This window comes from Rhodnius prolixus, unplaced genomic scaffold, assembly GCF_049639745.1.
Source record: "Rhodnius prolixus isolate KJV_2025 unplaced genomic scaffold, Rpr scaffold_10, whole genome shotgun sequence".
Lineage (NCBI taxonomy): Eukaryota > Metazoa > Arthropoda > Insecta > Hemiptera > Reduviidae > Rhodnius > Rhodnius prolixus.
This window is the reverse complement of record NW_027411615.1, coordinates 27,477,810-27,498,756: the sequence shown is the minus strand read 5'-3', so window position 1 is coordinate 27,498,756 and position 20,947 is coordinate 27,477,810. Positions and strand designations below refer to the sequence as shown.

Here is a 20,947-nt window from a genome sequence, read left to right as displayed (position 1 = left end):
AAAGAGCTAAGCCATTTTTAGGCGCAGTAAATACCAGAAGTGTAGTCAACAAAATGTAAGGTGGATGGAAACCTAAGGCCAAAAAAGTTTATTAAATGGCTTCTTCGATAGTTGGCCACAGAATTGTTCCGTCCGGCCGGTAGACTTCTCGGACAATTGCAGGTCACTTGGCTGGTCACTCTAGATTGAGTAAACACATCTCGTACATAGGATAGCCTATTTGGAATTGTTTGGCAGAAGAAGAGATAGGATTCCGTGTATTGAGTATTTCCTGTAAGTGGGTAGAAGATATGACAGCAAGGTTGGGACTGTGGAAAGAAACCCAGGTCTTTAAGTTTTGACCAGGAGTTCTTCTCTTCAAACTCTTAGTCTAATCTAACAGAACAGAATAGGGGCTCTATCTAGAGGCTATTGATTTCCTTAGATTATTGAACCTCTGGATTAAGGTAGCCTTTAGGCTGACAGGTTTGCTGAATTCATTCTAATCTAAGCTAACGCGTCCAATTTGTGGACAGACAATTATGTTTTTAATGTACACAGCAGAAGCATTCATGCTTCTATATAGATGTAGCAGTTGAGCTATATAATCTTGTCTTAGACCTGGATTTTTTCAAAATTATATATAGTCTGTGTTACACTTATAAAATATTTTATTGTGTCACGAGGGTTAGTGATCATCCTCTCAATTCCCACTTAGTTGCGTGTGTTTAGAACTAAATGTTTCAATAAGAACTTATTTAAATTTTAATTTGTTAAAGTAGAATCAAACACGATTTGCTATTTATTTATAATTCAGTGAAAGGATTCATCATTAAAAATAGTTACATAGTTGATCAATTAAGATCAATTAAGGTTTTGTTTATATTTATTTATATTGCAACTGTAGTCAGTTACAATAAGCAAAAGAGATGGGAGATGAGGACAGCGTAAATACACGTATAAATATGATCATAAATACTCGTACACACACGCGAAAATACATGTGCGGCAAGAGGCGTGAGTAGAGTGAACGTCAACCATCCCAGTGATGGAAACCGTTAGTTGCCAAGCTTACACAGCGACCATCCTAGGAGGTCGGCGTTATGTGTTAAGATGGTCGCGTAGCCATTAATTATTGATAATGATGATAATAATAATGAGTTTAAGTGGTTGACTATTGCTGAACTGCAAATTATAACTCCTATTTTTAATTAATTAATTGATACCAAACTTTTTCAAACACTAGACCTTTAAAAATTTCTATTACTGTAACATTTTTCATTAGGCTGAATACTATGGAAACATAACTCTGGGCACGCCACCTCAACAGTTTATAGTTATATTTGATACTGGCTCCTCAAATCTTTGGGTTCCTTCAAAAAAATGTATAAGTACTTCTTGCAGTAAGTTTAACTACTATAATAACATTTGTTTGCATGTGAAGCTTAAAATAGGTTTCATTATACTTATTACACTTGTGTTTCCTCTAGAGGCACATAGTAGATACAATAGCGAAGAATCTACAACCTACAAAGCTGATGGCAGGTCATTGGATATTCAATACGGTTCAGGGAATATTCACGGTGTGATGTCTTCAGACGTTTTAAAGGTGAAGAAAGAATTCCATTCCATATGATCAGTAATAACACTAAAGAAACAGCTTTTTCATTTGTGATTACTATTATAAAATTAATACTTTAATTTGTCACGGACTGTTCTAATGAAATCTTAGTATTCCATAAATTTTTCGTTCTTTAATTTTGAATAAGTAGTATAATATAAAAGTGAAAAAATGGATTTTTATGATTTAGTTGCTCTGTAGGAATAAAATGTTATTCTTTAAAGAGGTTACCTTGAATAATATGAATTTATTGGGTGTAAAACGCAACAAGTAAATAGTTCAGAAATTTGATTAAGAATCAATTAGACTGTACTTCTTTTTGTACTTCTGAGGTATTTAGATGTTATTTTTAGTTATATATTATTTAAAGTGCATATCAATCGTTACACCGGATTAAAAAATTCAAAGATATTATCCAGCACTGCAGACATATAACCTGGATCTAACAAATTTTATTACTCAGATTGGTGAGCTAGAAGTAAAATATCAAGAATTTGGCGAGGCATTAAATGAATCACTTGTTCAATTTACTCAAACTAAATCTGATGGCATTCTCGGTTTGGCGTTTCAATCAATTGCTGTAAATAAAGCTGTGCCACCATTCCAAAATATGGTGAAACAAGGATTGTTGGAAGAACCCATATTCTCATTTTATTTGAACAGGTAAGTTGTATGGCGCAATTTAGTCAAACATCTTTTTTAGTTTAGTAGTATTACTTTTGAGAACCATCAATATCTTGAAGACACTAGCACTTTGAACATTGTTTAGTGAATTGCCATTTTCAGAAAGGACTTCCTCGTGGGAGCCCATTGCACTAATCCTTTCCCAATTTATTTTATTAGTTTATACTTATTAACATAATTAATTTTTTTTATTTATTTTCAATTAGAAATACAGCCGATGAACTTGGGGGTGAGATTATATTTGGCGGAATGGATACCAAACGATTTAATGAAGACTCACTGCACCCAATCCCTCTGAGTTCTGCGGATTATTGGAAGTTCCAGATAGATAAGTAAGATCTTATATCTTAGTTGTAATAATTTCCTACATTATGATAATTTGAAAATTTCATTTCTTTCTAATCCTTTCTGAAAAATTAGAATTAAATTTCAGATTTAGTATAAAATAAAATAAAAAAAAAGATCTGAAATCTTCTGGTAAAACTAAAATTATTTGAATCCGGAATTTTAGAATATGAGCAACAAATTTTTTTCCATAGACATCATAGATCATGAATGCTATCTCGATTGCTACAGTTTAGTTAAATGACATAATAAAAAGAATCCACCGACAGACATCCTTCTCTTGGAACTGGCCGTAAAAAGAATCCACCGACAGACATCCTTCTCTTGGAACTGGCCGTAAAAAGAATCCACCGACAGACATCCTTCTCTTGGAACTGGCCGTAAAAAGAATCCACCGACAGACATCCTTCTCTTGGAACTGGCCGTAAAAAGAATCCACCGACAGACATCCTTCTCTTGGAACTGGCCGTAAAAAGAATCCACCGACAGACATCCTTCTCTTGGAACTGGCCGTAAAAAGAATCCACCGACAGACATCCTTCTCTTGGAACTGGCCGTAAAAAGAATTTTCAAGAATTTAGTTTCAAAATTAGGTTATAGTTTTTTATGTATGCAATCTGCGTGACAAGTTAAAATATCCTATACTATTTTCGAGGAAAACTTGAAAAAAGTTAAAAACTGAATCTTTGGTTAAGACATAATTATTGCTAATAATAATCCTTTATTTTTTTATACTGAAAGAAATAAAAAATTTATAATAGTAGGAAATTACATGGCTTATAGCTGGATCAATGTTGATCTGGTGAGAGTGTAAGAACGGCGAAAATTATCTCTGATCATTTTTCTTTGAATACCACAATCCCATTACAGCTATTTAGGATTTTAACCATTCTTTTAAGACCATTGTTCATTTAAGATAATAGCGCTTCAGAGTACGTTTTATAAGTGTGGATATAATAAAATTAGTTAAAAATGCCTAAATTTAAATTAACAAAATGTACAGAAAATATTTCTATGAAATAATAGTGAAATATAAAAAAAATACTACACTTAAAATTTTTGCTATTTTCATTCTTATTAAATATAAATGGGCTCCTATTTCAGTGTTACTTCTACAGCTAATGGCGGAAGAACTTGGTGTAATAATGGTTGTTCAGCCATCGCTGATACTGGAACCACTCTTATCGTTGGCCCAGAAAATGACATAGAAGATATTTGGTATACTATTGGCGCAGAAGTATCTGGTGGATTAGGAACAGTAAGTACAGAAACTCAGCCACACAAATATTAGACAGCTAATCATTATGTGTTCTTTTTTTTTTATGAAAAATAATTGCTACGACCTAACCGTAGGTGCCGTGCGACTCGCTGAATACTTTACCATCAATTGGATTCAATATTAATGGCCGGACATATATCCTAGACGCCAAAGACTACATTATTAAGGTAAATATAATTGAATGCGATTTCCAATAAAAAGTTTTACGCAAATGTTGATTTTAATATTCTGTATTAGTTTAAAAATTTAGATTTCAAGAAGTGGTTCAAAGGTCGAAATCAATAGGTCACAATAGTAGGCCAGATATACATTTATTTATTTAGTTCCATTTAAATAATTTATATCATTAATGTGCAGTCTGGAATTAATATGCAAAATATGAATTTGATTCCTATTTGGACCATATAACATAATTTCACGTTGTTAATTTGTCGGATGATTAGCATCTGTTATAATAATAAATTAGGCGCCACGGTAGCCGAGCGGTTAGAGGCGAGACCTGCGAAGCTAATATGTATTGTGGTACTGGGTTTGATTCCCGGTCTTTAGGCCTTGGATTTTATTTAATGGTTAAATGAGAAATAGTAAAGTACGTTTGCTAGTCGCCTCCGTCCACGATACCTAGTAAATGGTAGTTGGACGTTAAGCCCCGCCTGAAAAAATAGATGATTTCTTTACTTTAATAATAAATCTTCAAATCTGTTTCTATGTTCATTCGAAGTAGAGCGCGATGGATTATTACAACAAAAAGTTTCAGCGAAATCATATCTTTAGTTTTATGAATTTTTTTTTACTCAATGTTAAAATTTATTGTATAATTGTTTTACAATTTAAATCTTATAAAATGGATTGAAGAAACCCAGAAAGTTAAAAAAAACAAAACAAAAAAGAACCTGGGAAGAAGTCCCTTTTTTATCATTAAATATCAAAAGATTTTATTTTCCAGTGGACTGCGGACGATGAAACCACTTGTATAGTTGGATTCACCATGACGCCATTTGTAGAACGACCATACTGGATTCTGGGTGACATATTCCTCGGAAAATTTTATTCTGTCTTCAACTTTAAAGATAAAACAATCAGCTTCGGTACATTAAAGAAGTAACTTCAATTTTCGAATAGATACACGTGTTAAAAAAAACAAATGATTTGTGAGAGAGAAAAGTTTTATCTTCAAAGTGATTTCTAATGAAAAGATTGTAAATCTTTAATTTAATAATTTTATTTTAGCAACATTTATTTATTCGTTATTTATTTTTTACTGCTTTTTACTTACAGTTGAGAGTACTTTTTCAAAAGAATAAAGCGGCATTAATTTCCTAGCAATTTGTTTTTGCCTTTTAGAATTCAATGTAATGTAAACACAGTTCATTATTTAAAAATAAATTCATTATTTTTTTAACGTAATAGCTCATTAAAAGACAGTTTTATATAATTTTATTGTTGAGTAACAATTTATTTATTTATTTATATTTTATATAATATACAATATTTAAAATACAAACTAAACTTTCCAAATTATTTTAAAACTATGAACTATGAATAAAAAAGTTAGTTTATTAAACATTGTGAAATGTAAAACATAATCATAATTAATTGACCATTAATCAATGATAAACTTACTGCTTTAAGTAATCCAATTATTGTAAATTTAAATATAATGTTTATTTATAACTGAAGCTTCCAATCAATTCAAATAGATTACTTTTTGCATTTTTCCCAGTCGTCTTCGCTGAAAGTTTTGTTTATATATTCATATTTCTTCAGTTGCACACTGTGATCTAAGTTTTACTGAATTTTTCGCCTACTTATTTGTTTTATTGCTTATAAGAAATATATTTACATTTCTATAGCAAGAGTTTAGCCTCTGCTAGTGATAACAATAAAAAGAAATAGCTACTTCCACTACAAAGATAAATACAAATGTAAGGGTAGTGAAACCCCACCACTCATCCACTCTAGCCAGAGGGAGAGAGTCAGCCCCCTTGGCACACAGAGCCCCCTTGGCACACAGAGAGGGGAGGCTCGGCGAAGGTATATAAGAACAAGAGGAAAGTCAAAGAGAGATTCAATTCAGAGATATTGAGATATTCAATTCAGTTCGAGATATTCAGTTACATATTCAGTTCGACATTCAGTTCGAGATTCAGTTCGAAGATTCTGCTCAAAGTCTTAGACTTCAATTGTACACAACGTTTAGCCACGTCAGTCAGTCTGTTCGGTTCTTGTAGTGTAAAGTATACAGGCAGTCAGTCACATACAAATATAATATCTTATACCGATACTAAAAGTGTTATTTATCCATCAACATCCACAACCAACAACTCTCTCCTCAACCATTACATTGGATGATGTAAGGGTAGTGAAACCCCACCACTCATCCACTCTAGCCAGAGGGAGAGAGTCAGCCCCCTTGGCACACAGAGCCCCCTTGGCACACAGAGAGGGGAGGCTCGGCGAAGGTATATAAGAACAAGAGGAAAGTCAAAGAGAGATTCAATTCAGAGATATTGAGATATTCAATTCAGTTCGAGATATTCAGTTACATATTCAGTTCGACATTCAGTTCGATATTCAGTTCGAGATTCAGTTCGAAGATTCTGCTCAAAGTCTTAGACTTCAATTGTACACAACGTTTAGCCACGTCAGTCAGTCTGTTCGGTTCTTGTAGTGTAAAGTATACAGGCAGTCAGTCACATACAAATATAATATCTTATACCGATACTAAAAGTGTTATTTATCCATCAACATCCACAACAACATCTCCTCAACAACCATTACACAAAGATAAAAGTATGAAACACAAAATTAAAATCACCCCTTGTTACAATTATTTCTTTAAAAAAAAAACAAAGAAAAATAATGAAAACGGTATATTTACAAAAATTAACTCAAGTTTGATTCGGCGACGGAATTTCTTTATAGCTGTTGAATATAAGTTTTACAAATCTGTACCTCTCATCTAGAGCACCAGAAATGAAATAAAACAGACTGTTTAATTTATCTTTGCTGTCGATATCGAGTAGATTAGTGTAAACGTCAGAGTTAATGGACCTTTTGTACCTATTTAATAATCTTTTTCTAAGTGAATTGTAGAAAGGACATTCCAGCATGAAGTAAATAATATTGTCTCTTTTTCTTTCAGCACAAGTAAAACAAACCCTTTCATGGACAAATACATGGTTTATTCCTTTGTGAAAAATCCTAGGATACTTAGTACTGGCTACCCTAATCTGAGCTATCAGTCTGAATTTTGAAATATTACACTTGAGATTAACATATGACTTGCCATTGGCCAAAGGACATATAAATCTATAATTGGTATTAAATGTAGAATTGAGTACCTCACTAATGTCTTTAGATAAACAGTTATTATAAAATTTAGAGTTGAGATTTTTCAGGTTACAAAATAGAAAGTCAGCACTCTGTAGCTCCCAGACATCCTCTGCCCCTATAGAGTAATGCATATCTTTAATGAAATCCACCCAGTTATAAGGGATGCCTGGAATATCCGACAAGCTCATAAGTCTCCTGTAACATATCTTCAAAAGTGAACTGTTATCCATCTGTAAAAGCTTCAGCCAAAATTTTATAGTTTTGTTAAAGATCTTAGTTTTTCAAGTCTTCAAGGCGAACATAACTGTTGGGTGTATTGAGCGGTAAATGTAGCAATAATTTTAAAAATTTCAGTTGTACACGCTCAACTAACGTAAAGTAGTTCAACGCCCAAAGTTCAGAAGCATAAAGGAGAATGGCAGAAATAATAGTGTAGTAAAGAGTCATTTTAGACTGCCAGGTGTCTGACTTGTAGAATGAGAGTATGTTTAAAACTCTTGGAATAGCTATAGAGGATTTTGAGACAAAGTGATCGCAGGCTATTTTAAATTTCCCAGAAGATGCAAGAGGTACCCCCACATAAGTGAAGTTATTTCTAACTTTTATAGGAGTATCTTTAAATGTAAAGACATTGTGCTTTTTCACTCTACCAGTTCTGTTGAAGGGTACTATTACAGTTTTTGAAGTGTTAACTACCAATTTATTCATTTCACAATATTCTGCTAACAAGGAGAGTTTAAATTACACGTCAGGCCATGAGTAAGCTAGTATCGCCAGGTCATCAGCATACAATACCATTAACAAATCCTTGTCACCATCTAGGCAGATACCCGATGCCCCCCTGAGTCTGAAAAAGTCCAGAACATCATACACAAAAAGAGAGAAAAGCAAAGGACTTAACTTTTCTCCTTGGAGAACCCCTCTATTAACATTTATATCTTCAGATTGCGCATTCTGTTGACAGATAAAGATCTTTGCTACATCATATATTTTTTTAATAACTAATAAATTTTGGGCTTACACCGCACCTGAGCAACTTAAGGTGTAATAGCTGGTGGGAGACAGTCGAAAGCCTTCATGAAATCAACAAAAAATCACCCAGACTTGACTGTTAGGCGCCCTTAGTTGGATATTAATAGCTGAATTCAAAAGGAAAACAGCGTCCACACAGCTTCTGACGGCTCTAAAACCAAACTGCTCATCAGGGAGTATCCTGTTAGATTCAGCCCAAGTAGAAAGCCGGGTACACAGAATTTTGGTAAAGATCTTTGTGATACAGTTCACAAGCGCGATTCCCCTATAATTTGTTGGTACCGTAGAGTCCCTCTTTTTGAAAATAGGTATCAGTTTGATAAGACCCCAGTTGATAGGAAAAGTTTCGTGGGCCCAAACAGTGTTCAATAGGTTTAGTAAATAATTATACCAATTCGCAGGAAGGGTTTTAAAGCATTCAAATGGAATCATATCGGGACCTGGGGCCGACCCTCCTTTGCTAGAATGAATACTGTTCATGAGCACCTCCGAGGAAATCTGGGCATCCAAGACCGGGTCAGCTACTCCAAAAAAATTCGTCCTCACTGAAAGAAATATTGGCACAAAATAATTCCTTATAATATTCTTCCCATATGCTTAAGTGTACTGAACAGTGTGGAGGTGATTTATTCAGTCTGTTTGCCAGGTTCCAGAATTGTTTTGAATTTGTTACCTTTCTAAATTCACTTTTCAAATTATCTTTATACACTTTCTTCGAAAGACAGATTTGTTTTCTATAATCTTTTTTAGCACTTAGATAATTTCTTAACAGATCACCTTCAAAGCCATGCTTTTTACATTTCCTATAACAAGAATTTACATAAGTTTTAAGTGTTTTACAATCTTTATTGAACCACTGCTTACTATTATTATGAACCGTGCAATCAGGTCGCTTAACGACTTTAATAATACCTACATTTCTAGCTAGCATGTCCATAGTATTAATCAGATTATTATTTAAACTCTCCACAGACTCACTATTGAAATAAATATTACCTGAGGTATCCAACAAGTGGTAAAAACTTAATAAATTTTCCGGGGATAAGTTTATTACTGGCACTTGACTATACAGTGGGGGAGTGTAGGGATTATTGCTCATTGCTAACGGATTGTAGAGAGTTAGTGAGCACAGAAGGTGGTCTGACAGGGGAGACACATTGCAAATTTTAAAATCATAACATAAAGACAGCATTAAATGGTTTACCCAAACTAAATCAATAGTACTTTTCCCCTGGGGGCCCACAAAGGTGTATTGGCCAGGAGAATCGCCAACAGCTCTCCCATTACATAAAAGAAAACCAAACTCTTCCAATGCTTTTATAAGTTTGTTCCCTTTCGAGCACATTACACCATCCTGAGAAAATCTTTCACCCCAGAAGCGTGTATTAACAAATAGCTCATTATCAAGAATATTACCATTACCAACTCTCATATTGAAATCACCAGCTAGAATAATCTTATAAGAATCATAAGTTTCTACAATGTTGCAAAACGTTTCATTAATAAACTTATCAATTGTATCAAAACCTAAATTCGGTGGAAAATATAAGTATCCAATAATAAAATAATCTGACAAAGTAAATAATTTGAGGAAAATCCAATTATCTGCAGACTCAATTAGAACTACATCATTAAAGACATTCCGTTTAACAAAAATCGCAATTCCGCCGCTGGCTCTACCTTTAGAAAAAAACTTTTCAGCTTTACAAACAAAATGTAAGTGATCTTTTAAGATAGGAATGCTAATCGAATCTGAAGTAGACCAGGCCTCACAGAAACAAAGAATGTCATATCTCAACAAATTATTAATCTCTTCAATGTTTAAATAACTCAGAGTTGCAAGACCATGGATGTTCCAGAAACCTATATTTAAAAAATTGTTACCTGAAAAGGAATTAAATACTGAATTATGAAGATTCTTGAGGTTTTTTGGGATGGCTGGAACGCTCCTTTAGGAAAAAAGATTTCAGGTTTTTTGATGTAGGCACCGCCGTTCCTTTCTTGTTGTACTTCCTTTTTTTGGAAGCTGTAGATGTAGTTGATTTGACTGAAGTGTCGGAATCATCTTCATCGGTTTCAGCCCCAAACAGATCCATAAAAGAGAACTGAGTTGTAAGGGGCGGAGGGTTAATAATCGCCTGAAGATCTTCAATTGAGCGAACATAAGTTGGCATTGAGCCTTCTGCGCTCCTAACCATGATTTTGCCATTCCTGGACCACACTCTGAACAATTTACCTTCTTTTAATAAATATCTTGCTTGTTGAAAAATCTTATAATTCAAGGGAGATAGATATTCATTGACATATATTAGAGATTGCGAATCGAAACCAAGCGCTTCCTGTTTTAACTTCTTTTTGTTTAACTTGGCCTTAATTAGAAAGTTTGTTTTCTCGGAATTTTACTTAAAAAATAAAGTGTAAGCCTGTTTCATGCTAATAGCTCATACCAACTACTATTAAAAGCCTATTACTGGAAAGGGATTAGTAAATTGGTCAATGTGCTAAACTCCCATGCGGATTTCCCGGGATTGAATCCAGCAGGTTGAAAACCATCAATTAGATTGTTTGTTTTTTTTCCTGGGAGGTTCTTATAGCTCACACAAAAAACTAGACTGTTTATAGAAAAAAGTAGAAAACATTTACCCTCTTTTATCAAGGCTAAGCAAGTAAATAAATAAAATACTGTAACTATAATTACTTAACAATAACATTTTATAATATCCCAAATCTAAAAGTTTACTGAGAATGTCTTTATTATTTCTAAAGTTACTAAATTATCCCGGATAGTTAACTGTTCGTGCGAAGGAAGTATCATCAACAGTATGCTATAGTAGTTGAAGAGCTCTGAGGCAAAGCGGTACGTCGTGTGAACAGGCCGATTGGTTGCCTTCTCGACTTTTTTCCTGCCTAGACTTTATCAGACTCACTGTCTCTCTCTCTTTGTCTCAGCAGAAAGCTCGAATCCCTTCCACTTTTTCCGCTCATTTAACGCTCTTACGCATCTTATCTATCTCACTACACAATCCCATGGTAGAATGTAATATTTATTTAGGTATTTCCTACTTAACTTGACATGATTTCTCAAATTATAAATTTACATTCAAGCCCTCTTGAAAAAAATATGGGCACGCCCAGGCCACTTAGTGATTTTAATATACAATTTAGGTTAATTGCCAAAGTGATTTGGAGTGATTAGTGCCAGCCGATGTATGATTCAAGTTTTGGTCATTACTAATTATAATCTACTCTACAAAATCCACTTGTGAATCTGAGAGTTTTCAAGAGATTCTCTAAACTTTTACGAAAAAACCAAATTGAATAGAGAACGAAATAATTTCTAGCAATAAAAAATCTTTTACACTACAAAATTGTGTGTTTTTTTTTTTTTAAATGGGGTTTTTCATTTTTATTTTCTTGCAAAAGTTAAATTGGTTGATTTTTGGCAGCCATTTTATTACTGCTAATTTTTTTACCCCAGATTTTATTCGGTTTCTCAATGTTTCCTATCTTTAAAAAATGTAGATATTTAATTTGTTTATGTAACATATTACTAATGCGAAATTCGACAGTTACCTAATTTCTTCTTAGCAATAGTAGCGGGATGTGTGAACTCAAAATTAGAATCTTTCGTTAGTTTACTTAATAAACAATTTGCAAATTTGAATCAAGAAATGAAATTAAAGATAACATATCATTATGCAATGACAAATAAGATTAAGTTAGTTGAAATAACTTTACAAAAAGAATTCATTAATTTTTAAATTTATTTATTTATTTACATTTATAACTTTTAATAATTTCTAAAGTCACAAACACATTTACCTCAAATCCATTACAATCCAAGGTGAATTAAGTCATACTGTTATGCATTTCTATGGGGTATTCAGGCTTATAATAGGAACTGGTTAACACACCATCCAAATACAGAATCAAAACCAGAGTATAGAATGTGGAATGCTGATACGCGACAGACAAAAACTTATTGGAGAGGGAATAAACCTTACTTTTTTTTTGGACTGGTGCCAACAGAATCGATAAACCATATCCAAAATTTTGTCTGGCGTTATTCTTCGCATTTCAAAATTTGACTTTATGTGTATCCTCAAAGATAAATTTAAAATGATATAAGCAAACTAAAGACCCACAATCGAATTTTATCTCTTTTCTAGTAAGAGTTGTAACTGAAAGAACACTATATAGTTTTCAGAGTTTATCAGTTACAACGTAGAGAGAACAATGATGAGAAGGGGAAGAAGTAAACTATAACTATCGATTGAACTCAGTAGTGTTTTATCTGGTTAAGGATAGTCAGGTCCCGGGATCGATTGTAACTTGCATTTTCAAATTCATAACCGATTGATTTTCTCTACCTAGAAGACTAGTTTGCTTAATGTACAGAGAGGATAGATGCACAAGATTGTGTGTTAGGAGATAACCTTGTCAGAAAGCTGAAATTTCAAAATTGCTTTGCGGACGTCTTTTTGATTGAGTGTTATGCGTACGGTAAGGGGAGAATTTTTAAAAAACCTAGCTAATCAGATATTAGAACATAAACGGGAGAAAAGGTGACAAAAACAAGTATGAGCTAGCTCACTTAACGTCTGTGGTGAGAAACCCATCTAGTTTCATTTTATTTAACCTTATACGAACGCCGGGATTGTTGCAAGAGACAATCGATTGCGATCAATGGTGGTCTGACAGTGTCTCTTCAGATCTCAGCAACCGTTTATGACTGAAATGAAATGAGAAATTGGAATTTCTTTCAGCCTCCTTATCGCCTTCCACAACTTCTTCTACAGATTGATCTTTTCAGAGATCTAGCTTTTGTGATTGTTTCTTGAGGCAAGATTGCCAGGACAGTATCCAGGACAAGTACCACCTTACTTTTATATTTTTACTCTCTTTCTTTTTCTTCAGTAGGAATTCAATGAATGGGTATTTTGTAGGGTATCCAAGATCACCTTAAAAGGGTTTCTTTGCTCTACAACACTCTTCCCTTCAGCATACTTCAGCTAAAGTACAAAGTTTATTTCTTTTTAAACATGTGATGTTTCATAAATTGTGCCATAAAATTTCTGGTCAGACTTTATGAAGTTGGTGGCTTTATTGTCTCTACGCATCTAACTCAGCCATTTAATTGTTAAGGTTCCCCAGAAATTTTATGAAGAAGGATAGTACTGTGAGGACATGAATTTGGATTTTCTAATAGATTTTTGAATATTACAGTCGTCATTTATTGATTTTATATCTAATAAGTATAGGAATGCACTTTGTTGATAAAAAGGATTTTACAAGATGGATCTTGCTTTGTAATCAAGACCGTTAATGGACAAGAGCTCTGGTTTCGGGTCTAGTAACTGCTTGAATACCTAATTTTTGCTGGGTGGTTAATATACTTATTGTAGGTGAGTCAACCAGACACTCCTGTCATCATAGTTAGCTGTTCAGCAGCTATCCAGCTCTCCATTCTTCTTCTGCAGCTTTTTCAGAATTATTCGGACAGATCAGTGGGAGCGAGATCATAAAAACTGTTTACTCAGTGGTCTTCCGAGTGGAATAAATAGTAAGTATTTAAGAATGGATTAATTAAACAATTCCAAATCATAATATTCTTCAAGTACCAACTAAGAATGATAAAGGCGTTGGTAATAAATATTATAAAATTAATAATTCGGAAATATTATCATTTGTTTGCAACATTTTTTCTTCTTAGTAATTTTTTTTACATCAAATTTTATTTTTTGTTCATCATAAACTGGCTATTTTCAATATTGGTAAAGCCTTAATTAATAAGATAATCAAGTGTTAGTTTAGCAGCAAAATAATTTTTTTGTTCCATTCATTGTTCTTACACCCTTTTTTTCCCCCAGAAATATTATGATTTTTCTGTGTGTGTACGTGTTCACAATTGATAATTGTTGACAGAGGACTTACTCATAATTTCAATTCAACTACTTTAATTACACAACAATAGTTCTTAAAGCTTTCGATTGAATTCCTCTACAATCAATGAGTGTTTACAAAAATTTGTAACTCATAGAATTTTTAAAAAACAATTTTATTAAATATTTATCTCATTATCAAGACAAAGAAAAAAAAACTAAAATGATAGAAATTCCTTATATAAATGGGCATGCTAGCTCACCAAGTACCGTCAGTTGTAACATTTATTGAAAATGTTTACATTTTTGTTAATATTTACGGCAGTATTGGGAATTTTTCCCAGCCAAGGCTTCTATCAGTAAGTATGGATTTAAATATATTATTGGAATTAAGAATTGGAATAATTAAGAATTTGTGGCACTTAATTTGTAAATGTGACAAATTGAAATATTTTAAGGGACAATGTTATTAAAGGCTCTTTTGATGTAAGAGATGGGTAGATTGCCCTAAACTACTATTTTTGTGTTGTGTATGGTCCTTGTCTTGGGTACATTTAAAGAGGGTTAAATGTGTTGCTAAAAAATGAAATAGAAAATGAAAAAACCAATAATATCCTAATCAAAGACATAAAAATTATCCAATCTCTTAAAAAAAAAACCATTTGTCTACTTCATTTTATATTCTTTATGATTTATATATTTAAGTTCTAAATATTGTTTAAGGGTTCCACTCTACAAAATCCACAAAGAGCCTAGAGAGGTCAATGACCTTCGAAGAGAATTAAAGGAATTCAAAAGCAGCTTTTGGAAGTACAAATTGTTGAAAAAGACTGGCCGTGAAACTCTCAGGAATGCTTTCAATGTAAGAATTTTTTTTTTTAATTTAAGGCGCGGCAACATTTGAGGTCATTGACACCCCAAGCTTTTTTAAGTACAGCCCCGACCTCCGGACAATGTTCTCTCGCTCCTACAGTAACCTATGAGTGAATTACTTCCCTAATGTTGATGTTTTTATTTTAATGCCAAGCAAATAACTGTTCTGATCACTAAACTAAATGTTGGATTTTATTTTAATAATAAAAGTGAAGCTTGTATGAAATGGAACTGACTTTGAAAAAATAATAATAATTTAACGTAATTAGATCGGTTGATTTTTTGAAAATGAATTATTAGAAATATTATTCATTTTAACTGATAAATAATTGTTTGATGTAGTTCTTATTGTCTCTCTCTCCTAGAAACAAGATCATTTTTCATTCTTTTTTCTTAATCAGTTTGAAATTAAAGGATAATTTAACAAAAATTTATACCCAAGGGATAAGTTCAACATGGGAAATGCAAAAATCATACTTCAAATAATGATTTTTAATTTAAACAACACATTTACAAAAAATTTATCTGAGCCTAGAAATTTAATTAATTTCATTAATATATTAATTATTTAATAATTAGGCTGAGTATTATGGTAGCATAACTTTGGGTACACCACCTCAACATTTTACTGTTATATTTGATACTGGCTCCTCAAATCTTTGGGTACCTTCATCAAAATGTATGAGCACTTCTTGCAGTAAGTATAATGAACATTTTATTTAAATTAAAAGTTTAAAATTACGTTTCGTAACAATAATGAAAACTGAATTAATTACAGGACATCACAATAGATACAATAGAGAAAACTCTACAACCTACAGAAAAGATGGCAGGCCGTTGGTTATTGTTTATGGTACTGGGCAAATTCAAGGACAAATGTCTTTAGATGTTTTAAAGTTAAGGGATTAATTAAATAATTTTATTAGTGATAATGTTAATCATAGCTAAGTTGTTCATTATATTATTATTATTTATTTTTGCTTTGTAGTCAAGAGAATTAACCGAAATATTGCTCTTATGAACAAACATTCACACTCGCGGTCTTACTTCTAAACTTGCTTATGACTTAGAGTATAAAACATTCACATAAATTGGGCACTATAGATATTTCAAGTAAACCTTTCTATAGGTTACGGCTGCTCGCGCCAGCTAGTCCACAGAAATGGAGGTCTACAGCCAGTTACGTTTCTGCCAAGGGGTTTTCATTCAAACCTAGCTTATTAAGTTCCTCTCTCAGTGAGTGACGGGCTAGTTACGTGCCCACAAAAAGCCGGGGCACCATCACTACCCTGGAGACCCCTCTCCAGAGGATATATCCCCTGTTATCGGTCTGTTCTTTGTTTTATCGTTATATGTGCAGATTATATACGTTAGGGTATATCAACTGTAAAATACTCAACCTTTTATTTTTATATTTGTATCGTGCATCATCAGAACTGTTGTAGGCACATATTTATATATTCTATCATTTGTGTGCAGCGATTTGCATATGCTGAAGATGTCCTCGTTTTTGGAATGTACCAAAACTGTCCAGGAGAAATTTGATCACTTGGGAACATAAAAGTTCAAATCCTTGAATTTTAGTAATCAATATGGTTTAATACAAATTATCATAAAAAAACATTCTGTTAGTTCTTTAAAACTAACAAATATCTGGAAGCGGTCACAGTTAATACTCGTACGAACTTAATAGAATAAGAAATTAATGCTATAATTGCAGTTGGCAATAGCGATAATTCTCTTTTAATTTTTCCTGCAGAATATGAATAAAGTCTAACACATATAAAGAAATAATTAACTTCAAAGAAATAATTTGTTCTCAAACAATAATTGTATTAATAATTGTATTATTTAGTAGTTCACTTCTTATATTTTATATAATTATGTATTAATTATTTGAATTATTCCTTAAAACACCATTTATTAGTTATATAACAGACCGTGTGGAATTCAGGAAATTTTTTAAATGAACAGATAGGCGATATAGAAGTAAAAAATCAGAAATTTGGCGAAGCGATACGCGAAACTTCTTTTCCATTTGATACATCTATAACTGATGGTATTCTCGGTTTGGCGTTCCCATCAATGGCTGAAAATGAAGCTGTACCACCATTCCAAAATATGCTGAAACAAGGATTGTTGGAAGAACCCATATTCTCATTTTATTTGAACAGGTAATTCAAAGTTTGTTAATTAGATACTTAGTAGATTCTTTTTATAATACTATAAAATGATCTAATTTATATCAGCTTTGCGAGAAACATGAGTTTTTTAAAAAAAAACTGATTATACCCCTAGATGAAAAAAGAACATCATTTTTTTTTAAAAAAAAAAACTAGTTAAAAAGCTAGTTAAATACTAGCAGAGTCGCTTTATATGTTTAGAATTTCACACGAGTAAGTTCTTATTTACTGTGCAAATAGTATTTCGAACATAAATAATAAAAATACCGCCTTTTCGATTGAATTCATTCATTCTTTTATTGAAAATGCAGCTTGTAAGAACAAATATACTAATTGACTTATGACGCTATCGAGGGCTAGAACTGAATTGCCATGACATTAAATGTAGTGGCTTCTGTGGTGCACATTTTCAATCTTTTTAAGACTTTAGAAAATCATATTGAGTGCCTAATACTTCCTATCTAGTTTCATTAGGCTAGCCGAGCGGATTAAGAGGCGAGACCTGCAAAGCTAATATGCATTGTGGTACTGGGTTCGATTCCCGGTCTTGGCCTTGGATTTTATTTAATGGTTAAATGAGAAATAGTAAAGTACGTTTGCTATTCGCCTCCGTCCACGACACCTAGTAAATGGTAGTTGGACGTTAAGCCCCGCCTGAAATAATAGGCGATTACTTTACTTACTTTTATTAAAAACTTTTATTTAAAAATAGAAAAAATGAAAAGAATCTATTTAAAACCATCAACTCTAACTAATTTCAACTACTTTTATTAGGAATATGGACGATGAGCTTGGAGGTGAGATTGTATTTGGTGGAATGGATACCACTCTTTTTGATGAAAACTCTCTGCATCCAATCCCTCTTTCACGTAAAGGTTACTGGGAGTTCCTGATGAAGAAGTAAGTTAATACATCACAATTTTAATAATTGCTGCTTAACTAAACGTTATTGATTTTCTAGGGAAGGAATAAAACTTCTTTCAGCATTAAGTTTGGACTGATAAAAAACTAATACTTTTTATAGTATCTTAAAGATTAAAAATATATATAATAAAATCATTGTTAGATATTTTAAAATTTTCCTCGGTCAAGCCTGAAGAAAACAGGTAGTATTAGACTTAAGGCACTCGTCCTTGTAGGCAGTAACTATCAGTAACTAACTAGCTTCGGCTGTTGTTCAAGAATAAGTATCAGTTAAAAGAAGTAAACATATTATTTCAAAAAATATTTGTAAGAAAAAAAAAATTAGGTTAGGTTAAACACCTTATAAGTACCGCTATCACTTATTCTCATAATTTTTTTTATTATTTTTTTGCATACCTCTTAGCTCATATTGTGCGTAATTCTCATAAAGTTATTTGCACATACTTTTAAATAATCTAATTGTAAGAATTTAAAGAAGCTGACGAACAGTAGAAACCATTAAATACTTTAAAGTAAATGGAAGAAAAACAAAGTTTTTCCTAGTAGCCTTTACACCACTTTTTTCTTTTAACTTTACCACGCCAAGAGTAGTTCTTAAGTGTGAGATGAAGTGAGGTAAGAGGAATCATTACCCAGATGCAACTGTCCACCCACCAAATTTTGAACCTTAATATGTGAACTGAAATGAATACACAGTGAAATTGTTTGAACAAAAATTAATAAAATTCAATTAGAGTGTAGATTTGTATGCTGTTTATATTCATGCACAATGAGCCACAGTCTTAAACATCTGTTTGAAAGAATGAAAAATAAAAAGTATCACCTTCCATTATTGACAAGTTCATTTAGCTTTTCAGTCTAATCTGGTTTCTATTTCAGTATTACTACTACAGCTAATGGCGGAAGAAGTTGGTGTAATAATGGTTGTTCAGCCATCGCTGACACTGGAACCAGTCTTATCGTTGGCCCAGAAAATGACATAACAAACATTTGGAAAACAATTAACGCCGAAGTGAAAGATGATCTCGGATTTGTAAGTGCCAATATTTCACCCCTACTAATATTTTTTTGTTTTTAAAGTTCAAAATCAGCTAATACTGTTTTTTAGCTTAATAAAACTACTTAACCTTTCATTTCTAGGTACCTTGCAACAAACTCGAATCATTACCACCAATTACGTTCAATATTAATGGCCGAGCATATACACTAGAAGCTAAAGACTATATTATTAAGGTAAAATTGTAGAAGCAAAAAAGGCAACTCCAGCCTTCTTTTTAATTATATCTGAACTTGACAGTGGAAGTCTGGGTTACCTTTCTAGGAACATCGAAAACAAACTTATTTCCTGCCTATTATTTTGTTTATTTTTTAAATAATTAAACTACTTATTAAATGGACAGATAATATTCTTAGAACAGTATGTTCCGCATTCTAATTTTCAGTTATTTGATTGTTTTACGATTACGAATTAATTATTATATGATTAAAAATAGTCAATAAAAATCACCTAAATCTGAGCAATATATTCCATATTACGAGGAGTTTGTAAATAAATAAATATCTAAATATCTTAGACTGCAATTTTAAAGAAATACTTGTCTTTTTTTCCAGATGGTCGAGGACAAAAAACCAACATGTTTTGTTGGTTTTTCCACTTTACCAGAATCCCTTCAACGACAATCTTTCTGGATTCTGGGCGATGTATTTCTTGGAAAATATTACACCGTCTTCAATGTGAAAAATGAAACAGTCAGCTTTGGCACGCTGAAAAATAAGAATTAAGGAATATAGGCACCGATTAAAAAAATAGATAAATATTATTTTCAAAGAGATTGCTTGCGATAAATGTTCTAACTAGTGACTTTAAAGCTTTGATTAAATAATTGTATTTATATATATATATATATTTATATTTGTAAAATAAATTATATCTTTTAGTAACTTTTTATTTTTATGTACAAATTAGAAATAATTAGAAATATAGAACTCATGAAACCTTAGTGACATTTTTTTTTTTTTTTTTTAAATCTTTTATTGCAATTTACCACTGCAGCAGTTGTTGCAACAAGCAAATACGGTGAAAGGGAAAAGAAATAACGGGAAATCATGATTGGAGAAGGCACCCAGTGGTGCCACTCCAGTAACGTGCTTAAGATAAGAGAAGATCACGAGGCCATCTTCTCTTCAATCTCCTTAGAGGATTACCTGGTAATGTGGAGGAAGATAGGTGTTCTATGAGAGGGTTAGGATGAGCTGCTGTAGAGGAATGAAATTTGAAGAAACGAGTGTTAGCAAGATCTGTTATGAAAGGAATTTTGAGGTCATTATGGATAGTGGAGGTTAGATACATAGAACGGAGCGTTAAGAAGTTTTCGAAGTATTTTTGACTGTAATGTCTGGAGGCGTAGTGAGTTGGAACGCTTAGTCGATCCCCATACTTCGATGCCGTATGACCAAATGGGTCGCTGTAACATTAGATATAAGTGTCTTTTGTTATGTAGGTTAAGTTTCGAACGTTTGTCAAGAAGTCTGGCGAGAAGTTTGTAGCGTTGGTTAGTTTCTTGTCTTTTCAGTCTAGTATGGGGATTAGTGACATTAAATTCTATATTGTATAATCTGATATATAATATCTGATTAATTTATTGTTTAAACTTATCAAATCGTTGCGGATATAAGTCAATTAAAAATAAACTTTCAGTGCTATTTTATTCATTTCTTCTTATTATTATCTCCATATTCTTCATTCAGTTTAATATAAAGTTGGACCAGCAGCAGTACTTCGTGTTATTTTTGAGTCTAAGCTCAATGT

At 32.5% G+C, this 20,947-nt stretch overlaps 2 protein-coding genes across 2 annotated transcripts; both read left to right on the top strand.

The window, feature by feature from the left end:
- Positions 1 to 908: 908 nt before the first annotated feature.
- Positions 909 to 5,310, top strand: LOC141457113 (lysosomal aspartic protease-like). Its single transcript, XM_074133644.1, has 7 exons — positions 909 to 926; positions 1,424 to 1,588; positions 2,064 to 2,263; positions 2,491 to 2,616; positions 3,734 to 3,887; positions 3,983 to 4,075; positions 4,855 to 5,310. Exons 1-7 carry the CDS (start codon positions 909 to 911, stop codon positions 5,011 to 5,013), a joined length of 915 nt encoding a protein of 304 aa, XP_073989745.1. The 3' UTR covers positions 5,014 to 5,310.
- A 9,130-nt stretch (positions 5,311 to 14,440) lies between these two features.
- On the top strand, positions 14,441 to 20,139 carry LOC141457099 (lysosomal aspartic protease-like). The gene is made up of 9 exons (XM_074133626.1): positions 14,441 to 14,517; positions 14,882 to 15,020; positions 15,611 to 15,728; positions 15,810 to 15,928; positions 17,006 to 17,205; positions 17,989 to 18,114; positions 19,018 to 19,171; positions 19,279 to 19,371; positions 19,750 to 20,139. Exons 1-9 carry the CDS (start codon positions 14,453 to 14,455, stop codon positions 19,918 to 19,920), a joined length of 1,185 nt encoding a protein of 394 aa, XP_073989727.1. The 5' UTR covers positions 14,441 to 14,452; the 3' UTR covers positions 19,921 to 20,139.
- Positions 20,140 to 20,947: the final 808 nt, after the last annotated feature.

Excerpts from the sequence above, each read along its gene's own strand:
- LOC141457113 (XM_074133644.1), top strand. Across the intron at positions 1,589-2,063 it reads TGTCTTCAGACGTTTTAAAG|ATTGGTGAGCTAGAAGTAAA; the intron begins GTGAAGAAAGAA and ends TTTATTACTCAG. Across the intron at positions 3,888-3,982 it reads TATCTGGTGGATTAGGAACA|GTGCCGTGCGACTCGCTGAA; the intron begins GTAAGTACAGAA and ends ACCTAACCGTAG.
- LOC141457099 (XM_074133626.1), top strand. The coding sequence starts at position 14,453 with ATGTTTACATTTTTGTTAATATTTACGGCAGTATTGGGAATTTTTCCC. Across the intron at positions 15,929-17,005 it reads TGTCTTTAGATGTTTTAAAG|ATAGGCGATATAGAAGTAAA; the intron begins TTAAGGGATTAA and ends TTAAATGAACAG. Across the intron at positions 19,172-19,278 it reads TGAAAGATGATCTCGGATTT|GTACCTTGCAACAAACTCGA; the intron begins GTAAGTGCCAAT and ends TTTCATTTCTAG.